The sequence below is a fragment of the Rhincodon typus genome, chromosome 24 (genome assembly GCF_021869965.1).
Source record: "Rhincodon typus isolate 14 chromosome 24, sRhiTyp1.1, whole genome shotgun sequence".
In the NCBI taxonomy this organism is placed as follows: domain Eukaryota; kingdom Metazoa; phylum Chordata; class Chondrichthyes; order Orectolobiformes; family Rhincodontidae; genus Rhincodon; species Rhincodon typus.
This window is the reverse complement of record NC_063355.1, coordinates 41,470,573-41,494,455: the sequence shown is the minus strand read 5'-3', so window position 1 is coordinate 41,494,455 and position 23,883 is coordinate 41,470,573. Positions and strand designations below refer to the sequence as shown.

Here is a 23,883-nt window from a genome sequence, read left to right as displayed (position 1 = left end):
CTTTTTCATTCTGGGCCAACTCCCTGTGTGGGGAAAACCTTCTTTTATATATCAACCTTTTCAGACACGTCATGACACATCTAAGGCGAGTGGGACTTGAACTCGGACATTTTGGTTCAGAGATAGGGACACTGCCGCAGCATCACAAGCCCCCTGGAAATCCATCCCTGGTTTTAAAAAAAACAGTTTAATTTTCCCTCTTGACCCTCTCCTATCCAACAATGGGAAGGTTCACATAGAGCAAAGTGCTTCTTTGACTTCTTACTTGACATCTGTTGATATTTTCTAATCAACCTATTCAGAGACATTATTACACACTCTTTGGGCGGGTGGGACTTGAATCTGGGCCTTCCATCCCAGAAACAGGGACATGATCACTACAGCACAACGGTCCCAAGAAAATCAGCCCTTTTATCTGGAGGTGCTATGACACGCAACTGAGCTGCTATTTTTCCCACCACCAAATTGCCCGGGGTTCTTTTAATCTATTATATGCCACCACTTAAATAATCTGTGTTTGCAATTAATCAAATTATGTGCAATATCCAATAAGAGCAATACAGACAACCAAAGGTGAGGGAGAGGTCGAGAGTGAGGGATAAGACTACATCAAGATGGAGTTGGAAGGGGAGATATGGCACTCCAACCCGTGGTTCACATCTCTCTCTAAAAACAACAAGAATACTGATGTCAGAGATAGTAAGAACTGCTGATGCTGGAGTCTGAGATAACTCAGTGTGGAGCTGGAGAAACACAGCAGGCCAGGCAGCAGCAGAGGAACAGGAAAGCTGACTTTTCAGGTCAGGACCCATTTCTGAAGAAGGGTCTCAACAAGAATATTGATGTGTTCCTTCTCCAAGACAGCTAGACATAAATGTAGAAAACCAGCCCTTTTCTTAAAATAAATCAACCTGTTCAGAGCTGTTATTACATACCTCCAGAGCGGTGGAACTTGAACCTGGGTCTCCTAGTCCAGAGGTAGAGACAATGTCACAACACCACAAGGGCCATTAAAGTCATCATTGTCCTACCAGACCATACACTGTTCTTTCATTACAGAGAGAGAGATAGAGAAACAGAGAGCGATGACTGGTGGTGGTTGGATCTAAGGATTACCATGCGTCGGGGGATAATTTAAGAATGAGAGTCCTTCATGACAAGCTTAGCTGGTGCAGGAATTGAGCCTATACTGTTGGGGCTGTTGTTGTGCAACCAACTAAGCTAACTAGCCCCTATAAATATTTCCACTCGACTTGTTCAGACACACATTTGGAGCAGGTGGGACTTGGACCTGGGTTTCCTTATCTAGAGGTGGGAACAGTACCACTGTGCCACAAGAGACACCAGGCCTTAAATATGTGGTCCAATGGGCATCAACTGCTCTCCATTATCTCTGGAACACATCCTGGTTCATTTTTAAAGGGACCATCATTTACAACATTCTCAACTAAGATTAATTTATGCCCAGCCCTTGTTGAAATAGAGAAAGGTCCATACTGATATTGTGACAGTAGCATGTTGTTGGAATAGAGCAGAAGGAGCTTTATTCTACATCTAACAGTGCTACATCTGAGAGCAAAACAAAACCTTCCACACTGAAAATCTGAAGCAAATGGAGAAAATGCTGAAAACATCATAGAGTCATACAGCACGGAAACAGACCCTTCAGTCCAATAAGTCCATGCCAAACATAATCCCAAATAACCTATCCCCACCTGCCTGCTCCTGGCCCGTATCCTTTCAAACTTTCCTTTTCATGTACTTATCAGGTCTAAACATCTGTAAGATGAATAAATTCAATTACTTTTTAAAAAGTAGGCACACTTAACAAAGGGCTATATTTAAAGTGTTAATAAACTCTCTGAAGATGCTGACTGACTTGCATTTTCAGTTTTTATACTATGTGACCTGGGAGTGTTAAATACAAACAGTGGGTGTGGATACACATTTACTTCGCAACAGCATTCCTGAACTTTGCAAATAACAAATAAAATCTTGAAACTGTTTTCATATAGTGTTCAGAAGTTGTATGCACCAGTCAGTGAATCAAATTTGTGACCAATTGTTGCCTTGCAAACTCGTTCAGAATTGATTTTTACTGTTGAGTCCCTTTATTGCACAAGAACGAACTGAAACTGTCAAATCCTGGAACAAGCTGCATCCATCACACTTAGAAATGACCTTAAACGTGAGAAAGTTTGATCGATACATACTTGGAAAACTGCATACACCTTGTAATAATGCAAAATTATTTCCGAATCTTTTCCTTTTTATATTTAGGTACTGTGGTTAAATATTCAAATATAATTCTAGCATGTTGCAAAATATGGATTGAAATCTTCAATTTTACAAGACTTTAAATAAACAGAATATTGCTGTTGATAAACCCTTAAACCAACTTCTGATTCCAGATGTTTTGACAACAAATAACAGGTATGTGGAGTAAGATAATACTTTTTCTAGTTAAGTTAAATTGGCATACAATATGGGCTTTGTTTCACCTTGACAAAACAGAATTGCCAGGTGAATACAAGTATGCTCCAGAACAAAAAACTTCAACCAGAGAAAGAAAAAGCTATTACATTAGAGCTAAACTGTTGCAAAATCTTCACTATGCTGAAAGCCATCTGTATCAACTGCCGGTGGGTCTGATTTTAAACAAATAGTCTCGATGTGTGAATCTCAGCCAGAATCTACATTTGTTATGGGCTTTTCTGTTCTTGATGAGAAGGAGTGGTCTCATTGTCGTCTCAAGGCATGGCATCATAGCTAAGGTTGGTATTCGCTGTTCGATTCTAATAGACATCAGCAAGTGGGACAGTTTATATTCTAATGGATATGTCAAAGATTCCTTTTCCTGGAGCCAGATTTCTAAAGTCTGGTACTAGGACAGATAGATCAGTCTCAAACGGTCTCAAATGATAACAGCAAAATGACTAATTATATTTGGGATCACCAGAATTTCCCTTCACCTGGACAGAAGGTACATGTCTGCTGTGAACACTGAAGGTAGCTAAGACTTAAGCTAAATCAATTCACCAGCTTCAGAATTATTGTTCTCAGGGGACCTGTTGATTCCTCCAAGACTACTGCCATTCCCTCCTTCTTAGTATAGATCACCTTTCCAAGTTGAGACTAAATTATCGCAGTGTGGTAACTGTGACTGTGAACATGATCATTGACTCACAATGTCTTATATTTGTGGAATAGAATGACCCTAGGACATAGCAATTCAACTTCCTTGTGATCTGGATAGTCATGTCTTTCAATAAAAAAGCACACGCGTTTAATTCTGACAAGGTAGGCTCAGCAATGAGATCGGATTTGATTAAACTGAACATATAACAGTTGTTGAAATCAGAGAGACTAATTTACAAGTGTACAATGCAAAACAAAACAGATATCTTGTTCCCCATTACATGTAAATCAATACATATGACTCAAGAAGGCTTCTAATGATTCTTTATCATTTCTACCTCCTTCACATTAACATCTGTGGGCCCTATGCTTTCAGAAAACCCCCTGCCTTGTGCCTGAAGTGCTTTAATCTCTTGGTGTTCAAAGCCAGAGAGGAAAGGTCCTTCAAATCTTTGCCATGTACCTGAAAGTATCACAATGGGTATGTGTTGTTCGAGCCTGTCGATAAGGCAAGTTGAAATGAACTTCTCATTATCCAGTTGGGACATGACAGTAAAGTGGCTTAGTAGAATCTTAATGGCCATCATCTACAGCCTTTTTATTAAACCTCTGGGAAAATATTGCAATTTAAAAGACACAGCAAAATTACAAGTGTGGCCCTCAGGATTATTAGTTTAAAGTTTTAGAATTACTGGTACAGTAATATGACCACCAACTTCCTGTTGCCTACTTGCAAATGAAGCAAATAACACCATTAATAATTATCCCAATTATTTTCAATGGTACAAAAATTATTTTGCACCTCCCTAATTTAATAATTATTTATTTCAGTCTTATTTAGCAGGGCTTGCTCATGTCATTCCTCATGTCGCTAACCTGAAGTTGGATGTGATCTACTTCAGACTTTATCCTAATAGAGAGTGGAAGGTACGAAGTACTGAAGATTGCCATGGATTGATTTGGCCTTTGGTTTTCCCTCCCATCTGGGAAAGTACCTCATTTTCTTTCCCCATCTGATTTTGCAATAATCCATTATTTTATAAATTATTCAACACCAAAACCACAGGTTACTACATACAATACTAGAATGAACTAAAGTATTCAATTTGATGTTCAGACTGATGTTACAGATTGGCTGTTAAAGAAGTTGCCTTCTTTTTTCTTCCACTGGTGTAAATTCCATGTAAAATGAGTGTCACCTGCTAAAGTACACAGAAATTAAAATAGCTTCTTCACTCCCAGTGACTCAGATACTTTTATGCAGGGGCAACTGAATAGAGTTGGTGGTAACAAGATATTGGGTGATTCCTAATGTACCCTGGAGCTTGTGGAAGTCAGCAAACCTATAAAACATTATGTCCTTTTTGTCATGACAATGGATCATCACCTCAGATTACCTATGGAAATATTGAACTTTTAATTACAACTTTTGTTTAAGACAGCATAGAGCCAAAAGATGTGGATATAAATTCAGTGACTCTTGCTCAGTAGTGTGCAAACTCATAAATAATCTGAAAGCACATCTTTGATCTTGCAAAGTGCCCATTCTACCTTAAATTATTCTAGAAAGGCAAGTTATCTCAAACGTTTGACCAACACAGGAAGCTAGCTAGTTGCTGTCAAGTCAAAAAGATGCTCTGCCCAATACAGAATGTAGTCGTGTGGCATTTGAATTTCAGCATAGATGTGATGCCAGATAATGTAGGCCCCATGTTCCAAAGACTGGCAGATCATATCAACCAACATACTCCTTTTCAAAAACAGAAATTGCTAGCAAAAGTAAGGTCTGGCAGCACCTGTGGAGAGAAAGCAGCGTGAACGTTTCGGGTCCAATGATCCTTCTTCAGAAGTTCTGATGCTGCCAAACCTGCTCAGTTTTCCCAGCAATTTGTTTTTGAATCTGATTTCCAGCATCTGCAATCCTTCGTTTTTGTTTTGAAACACATTCCTTTTGCTGTTTCAAACATGTAAGGTACTACCTATATTCAACTAGCCAATGCATGCAAAACCTGCAGATTCCAACATTAGATGTGATTCTGCAATTGGGCAGTATTTGCAGGATGATTCGGAAAGTGTGAAGAATTACACTGACAATCAATTCAGGATTGTCATGTCACACACTTAAGTGGACTGGAAGCTATATCTATTAATACACAGGGTCCTGTTCCTGGCAGATAGAAAGAATGCCTACATGTACTGCGCCTTCTTCAACTCAACAAAATAGGTGACAGCCATTTGCTGGTTCATTTCAGAGCAATGTCTTGACCAATCAGAGTCAGCCTGCCTGGTTTAAATTTAAACTGTTAATCTTCATTAATTGGTGCATTTTCCGTGGCATCACCTCTACCTATCAGAATCCACTTGCCAACTAAGCACTCTCCTCTCATACAATATGATTGTGTTATTTTTGTGAATTGTGCTCATGAGTGCAAGACAAAATTTTGACAAAGTCTGTCTTTTTTTTCAGCAATACTCAAACTCGTTACTATTGGATGCTATTAGTGAAACAGTCTTACTTCACACAACCCAGAAGAAGAATCAGGTGCAGAGACTGAAATGCAGGACCCATGATATTTTCATGCCTTGCCTTGAAAATTTCTCTTCATAGCTTATACAGAGATTTTCTAAGCATTGCGAACTAGAACAATACCTACTTCTGTCCAACATTGTAAAATACAACAATGCAAATTGTCCATGGCACAGTTGGCCAAGCAAGTGAAAACTGACTTGCTTTAAACCACTTCTTAGCAGCATGTTGTAGATCTCACCCTTTACACCAAAAAGTGATCCATGGGAGATGTGACCTTATAGAGGTTTATAAAATTATGAGGGGCATGGATAGGTAAATAGCCAACGTCTTTTTCCCAGGGCTGGGGAGTCCAAATCTGGAGGGTACAGGTATAAGGTAAGAGGGGATGAGATTTAAAAGGGACCTGAGGGGCAACTTTTTCACAGAGGGCAGTGCATGTATGGAACAAGCTGTCAAGGGAGATGATGGAAGTGGGTACAATTACACCATTTAAAAGGCATCTGGATGAATAGGAAGGGTTGAGAGGGATATGAGCCAAATGCTGGCAAATGGGACTAGATCAGTTTAGGATAGCTGGTCAGCGTGAACGAGTTGGATCAAAGGGTCTATTTCTGTGCTATATAACTCTATGATTCTATGCACTTTTACATTGTAAAGTCAGCATATTTATTTTCCCATTATTTCCCAAATTATCTCCCCCCGAGGAGTTGGTTAGGGAGGAATTCAACAAGAATGATCCGGCTCCAGAATGAAAGAAAATGGTACTAGTTTGACACAATCCCATATCCATTTAGCATCGTGTGAACTTGTCATAGAGTAGACTATAATGAATACAGTGCAAGACACCTATTAAGCCCATGTGGCCCTTCACAAGGGTTATTTAGCAGGTCCAATCCCCTGTCCTTTTCCTATAACCCTGAAAACATTTCTACTTTTCTTATACACCAGTATATATTTTTTCAAATACATGTGTTCACATAGTTCAATTATATGAACCAAATGGGGCCTCGGAGAAATCTAACAGAAATTCATTCTCACTCATCACTAGTAAATTTTGTGAACTCTGACCCTTCTGATGCCATCAGTTAGAACTAAAATCTCACTGTGTTTGGGAGAGAAAATCACAAACATTTTTGTCGGATCATGGTAGGGAGGGAGAGAAATCATGGCTCTATTTTTCAAAATGCCTTTCAAGAGATGGTCAACCAGCATGTTTTTGTGTTTTGAAAAATACGTCAACACATTTTAGTCCTGACAACTTTGCCTGGACTTATATCTCAGCTATTAAGAACACAAGTTCTCAGTGCTTTGGGAGATTTTAACATTTTAAAGCTGTTATAAGATTACAAGTTATCATTGTTAGGGACCTTACGTTACCCACAAGACTAGGCAAGTATTCCCCAGGCAGACAACTCCGCTAGGACCTATTGCCTTCAGAAAGGCACCACAGCCTTCGGAATGGTTCAAGTCAGAAGCATAAAACAGTAGGAAATGCTGAAATCTGAAAGGCAACAAAAAAAGGTCAGGCCCATCTAATTTGCCCTTTTCTAAGTTAGTAATGGACTTGTTCACCAGTTGTGACAATCTGCCTCTGCAACTGAGTTTACAACAGACCCCAGTGAAGTGAAGGGAACCTCAGAAGTTAGCTATGTAAGTTGAAAGCAACTTATTCCTTCCAAGCATGCTACACTTAGTCTATTCATGTCTCAAGGTACTTTTCAAAATTCCAACTTGGTGGCATTGCATGAGTTGTCCCAGGTGAAGCACATATGTGGCATAAAATTTGCTTCCAATTGCTTAGTGAATACAATAAAGCTGATTTTTTCAAAAATAAACTAATGTTGATAGACTTCCATTGGCTTTCCATGTGCCCATAAGGCATAGTATTCACCTTAAAAGGAAAATTTTTCATAACATGATATAGAGAGTAAAACAAACACCAGTTAAGATCAATCATGCCTGTACCACACAAGCTACTTGGGAGAACTGCAATTTAGCTTGATTGTGTCCTTACCACTTAGAATATCACAGTTGTTTCCCCAGAAATTTGCTGGCTCTGTTGGTCTGGAATAGTACTCATCTCGGTTTGCTGCTAGGATAAACCTGCAAAAATAAAGTACAGAAATATACATGCATTTTGTTGCCAATGTAATCAAACTGTCATTGGGAAAATCAGTTTCACTCTCTCAAATACTTAACAAATATTAATAAACAGAGCAAAATAAACTGCATGTACTTTTTATTTTACAAATGTAGGTGCAACATTGTAATTACTGTCCATCACAGCCTATGAGGCAACTTAATTGCTTGAAATTATTCCCTTCCTAAAGAATTCCAAAGAATCTGAGATTCAGATTCTGAGATGCTTTACGTTGTGCAACAATGGTTTAGTGTGAGCAAATGAAACAACCATTCTTCACACATTAAGATGGGGATGTTAGAATAGTGGTCCAGATGCCTGCATTAATGCTCCAGAGATGACGGTTCAAATCCCACCACAACAGCGAGGAAATTTAATTTCAATTTATTAATAAATCTAGAATAATGATCAGGAAACCTGTTTGGTTCACTAACATAAAAGGGGAGGAAATCTGTCATCCTTAACTGATACTCCACATGACTCAGATCCACTGCAACGTGGATGATTCTTAACTGCCCTTTGAAGCGGTTTAGCAAGCCATTTGGTTGTATCAAACTGCCACAGATGTGGGTGTACTTATACCATATGGATTACAGTGACTGAAAAACACAGATCACTGCCTTCTTTTGAAGGGCAATTATGGCAAGGTAATAAATGCTAGGCTATCCAGTGATGTTAACATTCCAAACATTTTTCTCAAGAAATGAGTAGACTGTCTAATACCACTAAGTAGCCACATATGGAAGAAATCCAGGAAAAATTGTTGTGCTACTACTTCATGGGAAAGACAACTCCAAACTGTGACATGCACAACTGGGGTTCAAGGATGAAGTCGAGGACAGATTTTTGGTAGTCACTGAATGGATAGCAACAGAAACCAGTTTTAGAAAGCTTTGGGTTATGATCCCACACTTGGGAGCAGATGAAGCTGGACAATAGGTGAGCGGTTTGGAAAGGTCATGAAATTAAGGCTGCAGCAAGATTGAGAAGGACAAGGAAAATAATGTACCAAAGTAGCTCAAATACACAAGTTCTCTGAAGCATACATGAATAAAACATTACAATGTTGAATAAAATAAAGAACTGCAGATGTGGGTAAATGAAATAAAAATAGAAATTGTTGGAAAAACTCACATCTGACAGCATCTGTGGAGAGAAAGCAGAGTTAACATTTCGAGTTTAGAGTAGGTTCTTCAAAACAAGTTCTGTTCTGCTTTCTCAGTTTCTACAGCAATTTCTGTTTTTTCATTAAATGTTAATACTGTAACCTTGCATAAATTTGAGGCTTTCTAATGGTTAAGAAGCATGATGGATTCCATATAAATCAAAATCTAGATCTAAGCCTACAGGCAAGTCAAAATGAGTGTGATGACAGGAAAAAAATTCAAAGTCCAACAACAATCAATTATTATAAATGTAGTGCGAGTTATACACTGCAGACTCTGAATCTGCCATTTGCAGCCTTAGACTGCTATTTCATTAAATTCATCACAGCTAGCAATAATCCAAAATGATTTTGACCCAAAGAATGAAAGGCAAAGCTCCTTACTAAATTCACTGAAGGTCATACAGCTTAATAAGCATGGAAATAGAATTCAACTTTCCAAATAGCATTTTAGTTTTGCGGTTATTTACTTCATCTAAGTGGAAGAGAAAGTTATACATGTTTTCATCTAGTTATATGGTACATATGAAACACAAGAAAATACACAAAATCAAGTGACAAGAGTTGAAAGGGTTAAATGGAATCCTGAAACTGGGTTGTGGTTGTGAGACAGCTAGATGTGACTGCATTTTCTGCTAATCTAGGATCTTCCATATTATGAGCTTTAGATTTGACTTAATTATGTCTGAAGTCCACTGCACAAAAAAGTTCTTAAGCTCAGCGGAACTGGCAGTTGTGACAATCTCATCCAGAGAGTGCACAAAGGATAAGGGAGGCCAAGGAGGAAATTGAAAGTCAAGTTGATCATGTCGGGGAACCAGTCTTTTGTTAAAGCGATCCAGGTGCTTTGCTGAGATCAGCCTGACCTGGATGTATATTGTGCAGAAAATCATTAAATATTGGGCTTAGTCATCTTGTTAACTACAAATAAATGTAATTTTTCAAAAACCATGTCAATGAAAAGTATTTAGAGAAGTGAAAGTTCTACAATGGTTTATTTAGTAATTGTGAAAAATATAGCCTCGCATTTTAGTAACATTAGTACCTTCTCCAAGTTTAGCTCCTAACACTTCTTTATTGTCACTTCATTGCAAGTTAAAACTAATGATTCTTTACTCTTGAATTTTTTTTTTAGTGTTCAAGGATTAATAACTAAGAATTCTGATTTAAGGAACAAGATGCATTCATGAGAGTCTTTAATGTAATAAGATGCCCTAAAATGCTTAAATCAGAGGTAGCTTGGTGGCTCTGGTTAGCACTGCTGTCTCACAGTGCTAGGGACCTGGGTTCAATTCCACCCTTGGGCGACTGCCTGTATGGAGTCTGCACATCCTCCCTGTGTCTGCATGGATTTCCTCCAGGTGCTCTGGTTTCCTCCCACAGCCCAAAGATCTGCAGGTTAGGTGGATTGGCCATGCTAAATTCCCCTTTTTCACCTATTCTTCCGAAACATCGAATACCCTTGAATATTGAGTTCCCACTCATGGTTAGCTAAAACCATGTCTCTGTAATAGCAATAAAGCCATATTGGTTTACTTTTATTTTTGCCATTGACTTACCTATCTTGTTACAATGCTGCATGCATTCAGCCTTAAACTTTATTTACTATTATGACTCCCTCTCTCTGGTTTTAATTTTCACTGCGCTCTTCAGTGTGTAATTTTTATCCCTTCCTGTCACACTTTGACTATTGTTTTCCTCTTCACTACCTGCACATATGCTCTTTCATTTCTTTCTGGTCTTTTAAAAGTTGCCTTCAATTGAAGACACACAGACACACACATCCGAGTTTTATGATTTGCCAGAGTACAGATCCCAGTATTGTTCAGATGAAGCCTGTCCAACAGAACAGCTCTCTCTTTTTCCTGGTACTGGTGCCAGTGCTCCATCAATCAGAAACAAAAACAAACAGTGATCCATGAATCAGAACTCATTTCTCACGTAACAATCTGCTTGTGGCTCAGGTAATAATCCAGGAAGTACCTTTGTGTTACTGCTTTTCATTCAACTCTTAGCTGTTTGCAACCCATCAGCAGAAGCTCCTTCCAAGTGCTACATATGTCGTGTGGACTGTGAAAACTGGATCCTTCCACACGCGGTCCAAATCTCTCTCCAACCAAGAGATAACCTGAATCTTGGCATTAGGTAGGCAACACAATTTTTGGGACTCTATTGCAGAGTCTTTGCTGCAGAGAACAGTATCTATTCCTCGAACTATGCTGTTCCCTATGAATACTACACTTCTCCTTTCTCCTCCACTTGAATGACACTCTGGACCACAGTGCTGTGATGGTCCGTTTCTGTATTCTCTCTGCAGGATGTGCCATCATCAACAACAAAAGCAAGAACTTCATACTTATGAATAAAGGCACTGGCTGAGGCTTCTCCAAAGTTAAATTCTAGATCCCCATACTAGACTCACTCACTCACAGTCACACCATTCTGTTCCTGATCATGGACCAACTCCAAGGGTTGCCAACATCTGTTCAAAGGATTTATCCATGAATAAGGAAAAAGCATTAAAAAAAATGAAATCACTAATTCTGAACAAAATAATCCATCAAATAAAAAAAAAGCAGACCTGACTGAATTTCTGGACCTTAAAACACTGAATTACCAGAATTTGAGACACATGTGAATGAAAGCCTGCAGTTTGGACTCTGCAACTGCAAGGCTCGTGTTTATAACAGAGATTTTGCAGTTAGAATACCTGTAATCAGAAAATGCATGGGGTTTAAACTGGAAGAAGATGATACACATGGAGACCTCAGGTTAACTTCACTTCTTCAGATCCAGAGAGAGAAAGCTGGGGTCATTGGTATGAGGCCTACAGATAAAAGATACAAATTAGTGGCATTCAATCCTCATGATCTAGACAGATATAACTATCAATCATAGCATTAACTTCCAGATTTCTGCTGCCAGCCAAGCCTATGTGCATTATTAAGGCAACAATTTAAATTTGTACTTATTTTTTGATTTTATTATGGTGCAGTTTGTATCAAAATACACACACACACACACAAATCTATGGGGTGAATTTGTGTTTGCAGATATACTCTAATTTGTTCAAAAAGCACACAGTTTATAGACAATCTGGTGTTTTATAAATTCCTACTTTTAGAAATAAAACCAGTTTGACTCCAAACCAAAACACAAACAGATTCTAAACAAGGTCTCACACCTAACATGCATTGTCTGACGGTACAGTGGTCAGCACTGCTGCCTCACAGCAGGGACCCGGGTTCAATTCCAGCCTCGGGCAACTATCTGTGCGGAGTTTCTCTCTGTGTCTGCGTGGGTGTGCTCCGGTTTCCTCCCACAGTACAAAGATGTGCAGGTTAGGTGGATTGGCCATACTAAATTGCCCATAGTGTTCAGGGATGTGTGGGTTATAGGGGGATGGGTCTGGGTGGGATGCTCCAAGGGTCGGTGTGGACTTGTTGGGCTGAAGGGACTGTTTCCACACTGTAGGGATTCTATGATTATAAAATGTCACCTCTTTACACTGATAAAACCTTTAGTTCTCTCATGACAGTAACTTGAAAGGAGTTTGGGGATTTATGTACAGATATTAATCAATTAAAACCTTCTAACTCATTAAAGATTTAACAACATCTTAGATTTGTTTAATGCATCCTCATCAGTTCTGTGACCCTTTGATCTTTTACTTATAAATTCTGTGTTCTGTGTGTTTTTTTCTCACTCCACCAAACGAAGGGGCTACGTTCCAAATGCTTGTGTTTTCAAATAAACCTGTTGGAATATAACCTGGTGTTGTGTGATTTATGACTTTGTCCACCCCAGTCCAACATTGGCACCTCCACATCAAAAATATAGAAATAGACAGAGATATGCTGGCTGTCTGAAATCATTGAATGTTGTAGCAGAGAAGGAGGCCATGTGGCCTACCTTTTACAGTTCAATTTTATATCTTACAAAGCACAAATAACATTCTTTGAGAGACAGCGTATTAAGGTAGTCCCTACTTTTGGTTGTGTCTTCTCCATGATCTGATAAAACCTTTTCCCTTTAAATTTTTATTGGAATCTACATAGCATTATTGTGAATGATTTATTAAAATCAACCCTCATCAGAGGCAGAAAAGGGATTCAGATAACTTCAAAATCAATTAAGTAAAATGCAGAAACACAAAACAAAAAAATGCAAAAAATGTTAAGGAAAAAATAAATTGCACTTCAGCCAATCACTAGGGCAACCATAACTTACTTGAGATGACCCCTCACTTGAACCACTTGCCACTGCCCTCCAATTGATATAGGAAACCTGCCAAACACCGCTATTTCTGAATGTAGATGTTCTCCTGCTCTTTGTTACAGAGTGTCAAATCTTCCTGGGAGTGTCACTGCAGACTAAGGTGGGGATGACTTTTAAGGAATGAGAGAGTACAGTTCACTCCAGTGGAGACGTACCTGCTTCTCTAATTACCTCAGCCTGTATCTGCTTTGCCTCCTGCTGCTGCTTCTCTCCCGCTGTGGTATCCTACCTCATCCATCCTGGAGCATGAGCCAGGGTACTGCGCAACCTGAGCACTGCATCCACTATCCTGCTGTACCTCATTTTAGTTTGAGCTCAGAGTGATGATAGCTATAGGACCAACCAGAATAACTGCTTCAACTCCTCCAAATTGCAGGATTCCTCTTTCGCATCCATACTGCTCTATCAATAATAGATTTTGTCTCTGAAGGAGCAACAAGAACAGAAAAGAGGGGACCTGTATTTGGACGAGTTGGACCAGTGAGCAATGGACAGATAATTTTTGCAAATCAAGGGGCAGCACCTCACATATTCTCTCCCCATGCAGTGAGATGATTTTTTTCTCATTTCTCACTATCTCCATTAATCTTTCATGGGTGTTTTGGGACATTTTGGAGAATCAATTTGCCAGCTGTGCCGATGTATTCTGATCTCTGTCGGGTGCACAAATCTCTCAAAGCAAGAAGCAATTTTTAGAAGCATCCGGAACTAGCCAATGGCCATGTAAGAAAGCCATGAAGATAAATTTTCTATCAGGGTGTCATAAGCCAGACAGCCGTGGAGGCAGGGTGATTTAATATTTTGGAGGCAGAGATAGATAGATTTGTGACTAACAAGGAAATCAAAGGTTATTGGTAATAGGTGGGAATGTGGAGGTGATTCCACAAATCAAAGCAGATATTATGTTACTAAATGGAGGAGGAGACACGAGGGATCCAGAACCCTACTCTTGCACTTAATTTTGATGTTCACATATATGGCGCATCAACCTCTTCAAAAATAGATTGACACACTATTGACACACGTCAAGAAGCAGGGGGTATTTCCACAAAAAAATACTGGATGCACTTTGTTTCAAGTGTAATGACCTGATGAAGCAGGCCTTCTTTTACTCCAGTGAAATGTTGGTTTAGTTCAATCAAGAAAACACTTATGTGCAAAAAAAATTTGCACCATGACCATGGAGGTAGGAAAAGTAGCTGATGATTGGCAACTCCAAAGACCCCCGATGTTTTATGGAAGTAACAACGACTGAATCATTGGTGTACTGTTTGAGAAATGGTTGAATAACTTTGGCGTTTCGAAGCAGAAAAGCTGCCTGGAGAATTGGAAGCCGTCAAGCTCAAACGAAATGCCTGCATCTGAAAGCAACGAAACTCAACAATGTCTATGATCTAATCACTTGACGCTGGTATGATTTATTACACAAAATTGCACAAGGTGATATGATCAGTTCTGAAATGATTGGTGTTCCTGATGCTGGCATCCACTTCTGTTGGATGTTCTGCGAACGTTTTATCTGCTCATTACAGGATAAACTGAAAGCAATTGCTTTTGGCACAAAGTTCACCCCACCAGCAGAGTAGGCAGCTGCATTTGACTGCATGCCCACCCACTGAAGCCGCTGCTTTTGGAGCCGCTCCAGTTGTCTGTTGCTATTGACAACAGACATGGCCAGCAAATCCACTGTCAGTATTGATAAGAAGATCCTGATGTCTAGATTGCTCACTGACATGGAAATGACTGTTGTCAAGGCGTGAGGAAGAGGTACAGATGAATGAGTCCAATGAGTAGCTGCTTATGATCCAGTGCTCATCGGGGTATCCAAATCTGTCTGTTTGGTGAGGACTGTCTGAAACTATACTGCTGATAGGGCTTTCCTCTGTTCTGACCACTGAATGGAAAATATATTCTTGTGGGAAAAAAAACACAAACGGCTCACTACTTCACAATGTGACTGAAATTGTGTTGCGCACTGTGACTTTTTGATCAAGCACTTTTCAATTTTACATTTTTGTCTATTTTTAGTGCCATATTTCAGAGTTGCTTCACTAAAGTTAGAAAATTTGAACCACTGGATATTCTGAATGTTTTCTTCTGAGCGAGAAATGAAAATATCTTTGATTCTCTTCAACAAGGCAGAACACTGTCCAATAGTCGAACAAATAGTTGGATTGTATTTTGAACTCAAGACTCGTTGTGGAATCCTATTATTATAGAACATGCTCAATGAATGACTTGTAGCTGCAACATGGTCTGCAACAGTCAACGCCCATACATAACAGGCACTTGCCTTGTTCAATCAAGTTTAAACTATATGCTGGTACTAAAGTGTCCCACAGGACCAGCAAACTTGAGATTTTCCTCAGTTATGGCTGTAGGTAACATACTGACATTTTTACAGGTTGCTTTGCACTGTTTTTCCAGGACTTCTGATTGATTGTCATCAGTGTCAAAATTTCCAACAAAAAACTAAGCAGTTAGAAAGTCCTTCATACCGCTCAATATTGCGGAATTTAAGTACTCCAGGTCAAACCAAACTACTGTTGGAATCATGGAGGCTCGTGGTCACTCCTAAAGAGCTGTACATGCAAACTACTAATGTGGGCTATACCTTTATAAGATGCCTGCTACCTTACATATGTGTATATATAAATACAGGTAGTTTTGCTCTAATGCGAGTTTCATTAACATGAATTGGCTGTAACACAATTGATCAATAGTGGAGATAGTAGGAACTGCAGATGCTGCAGAATCTGAGATAACAAGGTGTAGAGCTGGATGAACACAGCAGGTCAAGCAGCATCAGAGGAGCAGGAAAGCGGATGTTTTGGGCCTAGACTCTGATGAATAGTGGACGCTGTTTGGATAATGAGAACTTTCTGCTGTACGGGTATAACGATTTTCTATAGCGATTTCCCTATAACGCGATTTTCTATGGCAATTTTCTATAGCGTGGGATCACAGAAGAACGCAACAATTGTGTTATAGGAAAACTACCTGCAAGTCATTTAAGGTGGCAGGACAGATAGAGAGTGCTGTTAATAAAGCAGCTACGATTCTAAGTTTGAGTTCTGAGGAAAGGTCACTGGACCTCTGAATTTAACTCTGATTTTTTCTTCACAGATGCTGCCAGAACTGCTGAGCTTTTCCAGCAACTTCTGTTTTGTTCCTGATTTACTTCATCTGTAGTTCTTTTGGTTTTTACTATTCTAGGTTTCACTGATATGGGCATTTAGTACAGCAGTAGAAAGGAATACATGTACAGGTAGTTCTCCTATAATACGATAGTTGCGTTCTTGTGTGACCTCGTGCTACAGAAAACCACCATAGAAAATCGTATTATATACGGGCTATACCTGCACAGCAGAAAGTTCATGTTATTCAAACAGCGTCAATTATTCATCGATTGCGTTGCAGCACATTCGCGTTAACAAATCGCGCGTTATAGCAGAACTACCTGTAACTTATACAGGACACTGGTTAAACTTCAGCCCGAGTAGTGTGTACAATTCTGCTTGCCACAGACAGAAAGGATGGGAATGCAGTGGAGGAAGCGCAAAAGAGGTTTATAATAATGGTTGCAAGTATAAGATACTAGTTACGAGGAAAGATTAGGGAAGTTTGGACAGTTTTCCTTGGATTGAAGGCTAAGGGGAGTTTAATAGAAGTTTTCCAAATCATGAAGGGTCTCGACAGAGCAGACAGAGAGAAACTGTCCCCATTTGGAAATGGATTGAGAACCAGAGACCGCATTTTAAAGCATTTTGCAAAAGAGGCATATGCAAGGAGAGAAAAACCCTTTTGCACAGTGAGTAGTTAGAGTCTGGAATGTACTGCCTGGAAGTCTGGTTGATGCAGGTTCAACTGAGGCATTCAAGATGGCATTGGATGATTATTCAGATAGAAACAAAGATCAGGGTTATGACGAAAAGGCAGGAGATTTGCTCATAGAGCCCTCACAGACACAATGGACCAAATGGCCTCCTTCTGCACCATAACAATTCTGTGATTATGAATGGCCTCAATTATGAGAATGAAAAACATAAAATTGGGTTGGATGTTGAAGACCATGTTTGTTCTACAAGACCTTAAACTTGACACAGTCACTGGAGTTTAGGGCTTATTCACTGTAGGTCAAAGCATACTATCCACTTTCATTTTAAAGAATATTTGTATGTAATTACAAATCCCCTCCAAACTTACATTACTGTTTTTTTCAATAAGTGGAAATTAGCTTTCATCTCCCGATGCCCTACATTTCATAAACTCTGATCTAACTTCAAGATATTGGTTTTCAAGAGCTCACAAAATGTCTGATCTACATGAGGTATTTCATTGAATAATCTGGAATCATAAAAATGTTCAGTAAGATTAGTAGCTCTATAATGGAATTGCATTTATTTCAATGCAAGAGGCCTGACAGGAAAGCCAGATGAACTCAGGCCACGGTTGGGAACATGGGGCTGGGATATTATAGTGATTAGAGAGACATGGCTCAGGAATGGACAGGACTGGCAGCTTAATGTTCCAGTGTGTAGATGCCATAGGAAGGATAGAAAGGGGGCAAGAGAGGAGGGGTAGTGGCATTTTTGATTAGGGATAACATTACAGCTGTACTAAGGGAGGAAAATCCTGAGAATGTGTCCAGGGCAGTTATTTGGGTGGAACTGAAAAATAAGAAAGGGATGATCACCTTACTGGGATTGTACGATAGATACCCCAATAGTTAATGGGAAATTAGGAAACAAATTTGGAAGGAGGAGATCTCAGTTATCTGTAAGAATAATAGGGTGGTAATGGCAGGGGATTTTAACATTCCAAACATAGTCTAGGACTGCCATAGTGTTAAGGGCTTGGATGGAGAGGAATTTATTAAGTGTGTACAAGAAAATTTTCTGATTCAGTAGGTGGATGAACCTACTAGAGGTGGAGCAAACCTTGACCATCTCTTGGGAAAGAAGACATGGCAAGTGACTGAGGTGTCAGTGGGGGAGCACTTTGGGGCCAGTGATCATAATTCTGTTAGTTTTAAAATAGTGATGGAAAAGGATAGACTGGATCTAAAAGTTAAAGTTCTAAATTGTACTAAGGCCAATTTTGATAGTATTAGGCAAGACCTTTCTAAAGTTGATTGGGGGCAGATATTTGCAGGTAAAAGGACAGCTAGGAAATGGGAAGCCTTCAAAAATGACAGAGTCCAGAGACAGTATCTTCCTGTTAGGATGAAGGACAAGGCTAGTAAGTGTACGGAATGGTGGATGACTAGAGAAAGAGGGGTTTTGGTCAAGAAGAAGAAGGAATAGCTATAGACAGATATAGAGAGCAGGGATGGAGTGAATCCCTAGAAGAGTGTAAGGAACTAGGACTATATGTAAGAGGGCAATCAGGAAGGCAAAAATGGGACATAACCCTATTTGCCAAAGCTATCTTAAGGAGAATCCAAAGGGATTTTACAAATACACTACGGACAAAAAAAAAAAGAGTAACAAGAGAGAGAATAGGGCCCCTTAAAGATCAGCAAGGCTGCCAGTGTGTGGAACAACAGGAGATGGAGGAGAAACTAAATGAGTATTTTGCATCAGTATTTACTGTGGAGAAGGATATGGGAGATAGACAATGTGGGGAAATAAATAGCGACATCTTGAAAGTTGTCCATATTATAGACGAGGTGGTCAGTGCATTGAGTATAGGAGTTCGGAAGTCATGTTGTGGCAGTTCAGGACATTGGTTCGGCCACTTTTAGAATGTGGCGTGCAATTCTGGTCTCCCTGTTATAGGACGGATGTTGTGAAACTCGAAAGGATTCAGACAAAATTTAAAAGGATTTGCTAGGGTTGGAGGGGTTCAGTCATAGGTGTATAAAAGTTGGAGCTACAGAGGCTGAATAAGCTGGGGCAATTTTCCCTGGAGAGTCGGAGGCTGGGGGGTGACCTTATAGAGATTTATAAAATCATTAGGGGCATGGATAGGGTGAATAGCCAAGGTCTTTTGCCCAGGGTGGGGGAGTTGAAACTGGAGGGCATAGTTTTAAGGTGAGAGGGGAACGATTTAAGGAGGATCTTAGGGGCAACTTTTTCACACAGAGGGTCGTGTGTGTACGGAATGAGCTGCCAGAGGAAGTGGAGGAGGCTGGTACAATTACAACATTTAAAAAAAAAGCATCTGGATGGGTATATGAATAGAAAGGGTTTAGAGGAAAATGGGTCAAATGCTGGCAAATAGGACTAGATTAATTCAGAGTATTTGGTCAGCATTGACAGTAGGACCACAGGGTCTATTTCCATGCTGTACAGCTCTATGACTCTACAGTATAATTTGGCTTGAAATGATCAGCTGAAATTCAGAAATGCATGATTCTGTGTAAACCAGGAAATACACAGATGGTTGGAGGCAGTATTCCAAGGTTCCAATACTTAATATGAGTATTAAAAAATAGACTGTTTCTTAATTAAAAGAGGTTTTGGGGTGAGCTAGCATCAGATTACAACTTCAAAAAATTTATTCTGAAGTTTGGAGGTAGATTGGAAATTTAAGTGACAGAAGTCAAAAATGCATATAAAGGCATAAGACTCACAAAGCAGTGAGAAGATCTATGATCCCAGCACAACTAATACACTCTACGATAATTTCCTCAGCACATACATATTCAACAATTCTGAAATTAAACCATGCCGGATCAGGGGAAGAGTTGCAAATTAAAATTAAACCCAACAATGTTAAAATTTTATATGTGTTATGTATATTAATAATTGTACTAATAGTTTATTCATGATTAACTCCATATTACAATAGAGAAACAATCAACCCCAGCTGCCATTATGTTAGCTTTAATTACATAGAATGTAAAACTCAGAAACGGACACTTAGAGAATCATAGAAACCTGCCAAATCCTTGCCAATGTTTGTGCTCCACATCTCCTTCCATTCTTCACCTAACCTCTATCAGCACAATGTTTTCCAGTTCCTTTCTTCCTTACATAATTATTTAGCAACCTTTGTGACCGGATCAGTTCATGCTCTCTTCAGCAAAAAAAAAAGTGTCAAACACTCTTAGAGAGACTATTACTTATGGCCAGAATGTTGTGTCTTTTATGCACTGCTTTTCTAAACTAGTGTAGACCTGGTTCAACGATCTCCGTCAATTGTGATAAATTACCTATTAGAGAAACATCATATATCCACTCTGAACAATGAGAATTTGGAACATTTATACAGGTTAAACTGCCAGTCAGATTTATTGACAAATAAATTAAATCAGAGGCAATATCATAGTTGATATTTACTACACAGAACAGCCAGTAATTTAAACGAGGTGAAACTGGATTAGTAGTTAAACATCCATAATTCTTTTGTGTTTTCCTCAACAAACTCTTAGGAAGACACCATCTCTGTTGTTATTCAAAAACAAGCATGCATTTAATGTATAACATCAACTGCACCACTTAGAGCACAAAATACTGCACAGTCTAAGAAATATCTATTTTGGACTCCAAATTTACATGACTGCAAAAAAAATCATTTCTACATTTGCCGTGATTTTGCCATATTCATTGTTATTGTTGCTTAATTATCACATTTACTGCAATCATGGCCTGATTCTTGGATACCTGTGAATATATTAATAAAATGCAAAAGACATTGCAAGTCTGTACTCTGCAGTGGAGTATTAAAGACATCCAAGGGCCGGCTGCTAGTAGACTAATAAGAAAAAGGTTTATACAATGAAAACAGGATACCTCAGGATTTGTAAACAACACTCCTTCCATATTTGCATTCAAGTGTGTAATATAAAAGAAAGCAGAATTTTGAGCGTAAGGCCTCAGAATGAATCCACGGAATTAACCACCCCCTAATACTTATTTGCAAGACATGATTTGCTCTGGAGATTCAAACAAATTTTCAGGAACTGAAGGAAATAAAGCTACTGTTCTGGTCCGTCCATTGCCATGTTTAGTTTTTATTTAGAGATTAATTCTATGAGTGAACTACATTGTAGCTTTATATTTCCTATATGTTTTATTGCATTTTATGACAGACTATTAAGTTTCATCAATCATTGAAAAAAACTTATTAAACATGCTGCATCTGAACAATGGTTAAAATGAGTTGAATGTTCAATTTTAAGACTCAAACAAAAGATATTTGAGAGTTCTGAGGGCTTCCCAAGTCTCAAATATTTTATGTTGATTTATATTCATTAGGTATTCCAATGAAACTTGGCATTGCCAAAATGGGTACAACGTTGACTGTTTCTGAAGAGTTTGGATCATGACCAAGGACAAAAAGGTTATTGTGATCTCATATGTTAACTTTATTTCTCTGCGTAGATGTCCTGCTGGGCACTTCCAGCAATTTTTATTTCTGAAGCGAGCACTGCTTCCCTGAGCAATATGATAGATGGGCTTCACCATAAACACGGAGGAGAACAGCTGGAAAGACATCTTTTGTCTTCCGTGCACCCGCAAAATATGCCTTCATCTACTGTTCAAATTATTTTCAATTTGTGTACAGAGAGCTTCATATGCTGGGATCTTCACTTCAGGAATGTGGCCTAAGCTTTTTGGCAGCAGTGACAACTATTATATCCTTGCCAATTCCTGACTTGTCAGAAGATTTGTGGAATCATGTTCACTGATGGATACTTGTCAGGTAAGCATTCAAGGTAATCTCAATGGTTGTGATCCAAGTCAGTATTGTTTTAAAGCTCCTACTGGCTGCTTTGGTAAGTGGTAGAATCTTTTGTTTGCTATACAAAGTCCCAAAGCCTGAATGCATGGAAAAAAGGGATATCACAGGGCTCACTGAACTGTGTAATTTTTACATTTTACATGATGGCAAATCAAAGCACAATTCTGTGCATTAAGACAAAGCTGTTAGAGGCTGAAATGACAGATGAGGAGTGATGTACTTGGGACAATTTGTAGGGCACAGATTCAGAGATCTCATTCACACAATATTCATTAACATTCTGATTTTAAGTTGGAGTGGGCATATCATTTCAAGGAAAGTAGTGGATAAGCCCCACACCCAAAATCTGTTTAAGTCTGGCCTGTTTTCTGCCAAAGAGCAGGGTAGGGAACTGAAGTTGCAGCTCAAATGTTTTGCTCTGACCAATAAAATCAAGCAATCACGCACAGATCAAGTAATACTGCAAAAATGTATTTTCCGTGTCTTACATGTATACTGATGTATAGAAAAATGAAAGAATTTGAACTTCTGTGTTGAATTTTCTTTCTACTTAGTAACTGTTTGAAACATTCATTTGCTTTCTCCTTGTGGGACACAGGCTGAACAGGTGAGCTTCAGGGAGGTGCCCAAGACAGCCTAACCCTAAGCTATTTCTTTACTTTCTCAGCATTAATTATACTCTCAATCAGAGTGGCAGACATCTGACAGCTCAGCATGCCTCTTTAAGCAGCATGAGAAACATTACACTCTCCCAGTTTCTCACATATTTTATCCATTTTAGAAGATGAACGTGTCCATGCAACAACTGAAAGCTTCCAGCGTTTGAGTCACTGATCACAGTGTGCTCAGAAACAGAAATAGAAGTAGAAAATGGGATGGCAGTAAGACTCCAAATCTACATTATGAGTATCATTCATATTTTCAGCACACTTGCAATAATCCTATGTAATGCGTAACTAATTGAAAAATAAATGCATGTTATTAAGGAGATGATGTTCACATCTCTCTCTTCCTCACCTATCATTATAATTTTTAGGCTGTGATAATGGAATTCATCAGGACATATTCATGGGAATAACCCAAGAGAAGGGGAATATGAAATGGAAAAACAAATAATTAAATGCCAGGTGCACTATTCCCTCTCCTGTGGCACATTCTGTCATACAGAATAATCAACTGCTGTTTCATCTCTGCCTGCACTTTGGTCATCAATATTTGTACACATTTGATTGAAGAGACTAAGCAGAGGCAGGCAGAACAATTCATCTGGAGAACTGCAGTAATTTCATGCTGCAGGAATGTATGATGTTAAAGTTCATAAGGTTCCAGCAACTCAATTGTGAACAACTGCAAGTTTTCACAAATTGAATAATAAACGGTTTTGGGGTGGGAATGTCGGGGTAGTGTGGTGGTGAGGTGTACAATTGCCAACCTTTGCAATAAAATTCAAACACTTCAAAACAAACCTTGACTGAAATTAATTACAGTTAATCTAGAAATGAGTATGTCATGTCCCAGACTCTGGAATTGCAGCGTTTCAATACACTGTGGCAGAACATAGCTGTCACCTCAGATACAGCTTTTCTTGTCTCTAATCAGTTGATGCTGTGGATATTGCTCCTTTTAAAATGTCCCATCTGTTCCTCTTAAGCTCCAGGTGCATCACCTAGATATGTTTGATCCACTATATTGTGTTCAGTTTGGTTTTTCAGGAAAAACAAAAAAAAACAATTATAAACAACAGGATATTCTGCTCTGAGATAGTAGGAACTGCAGATGCTGGAGAATCCGCGACAACAAGGTGCAGGGCTGGATGAACACAGCAGGCCAAGCAGCATCATAGGAGCAGAGAGGCTGACGTTTCGGGCCTAGACCCTTCATCAGAAAAGGGGGAGGGGAAGGGGGTTTTGAAATAAATAGGGAGAGAGTGGGAGGCGGAAA

The 23,883-nt window shown here is 39.1% G+C and overlaps 1 protein-coding gene across 3 annotated transcripts in view; it reads right to left on the bottom strand.

Annotated features, from left to right (window-relative positions):
• Nucleotides 1–23,883, bottom strand: part of tango2 (transport and golgi organization 2 homolog (Drosophila)) — a 153,250-nt gene that overhangs the window by 56,970 nt on the left and 72,397 nt on the right. For 2 of the 3 annotated variants that reach the window (XM_048611174.1, XM_048611173.1), the window contains exons 2-3: nt 11,684–11,800; nt 7,683–7,771 (exon numbers count right to left, since the gene is read on the bottom strand). In XM_048611174.1, the coding sequence (XP_048467131.1) occupies nt 7,683–7,771; nt 11,684–11,733 (139 nt within the window). In that variant the 5' untranslated portion in view covers nt 11,734–11,800. The remainder of the gene's footprint in view (nt 1–7,682; nt 7,772–11,683; nt 11,801–23,883) is intronic. The other variant, XM_048611175.1, reaches the window with a different exon arrangement.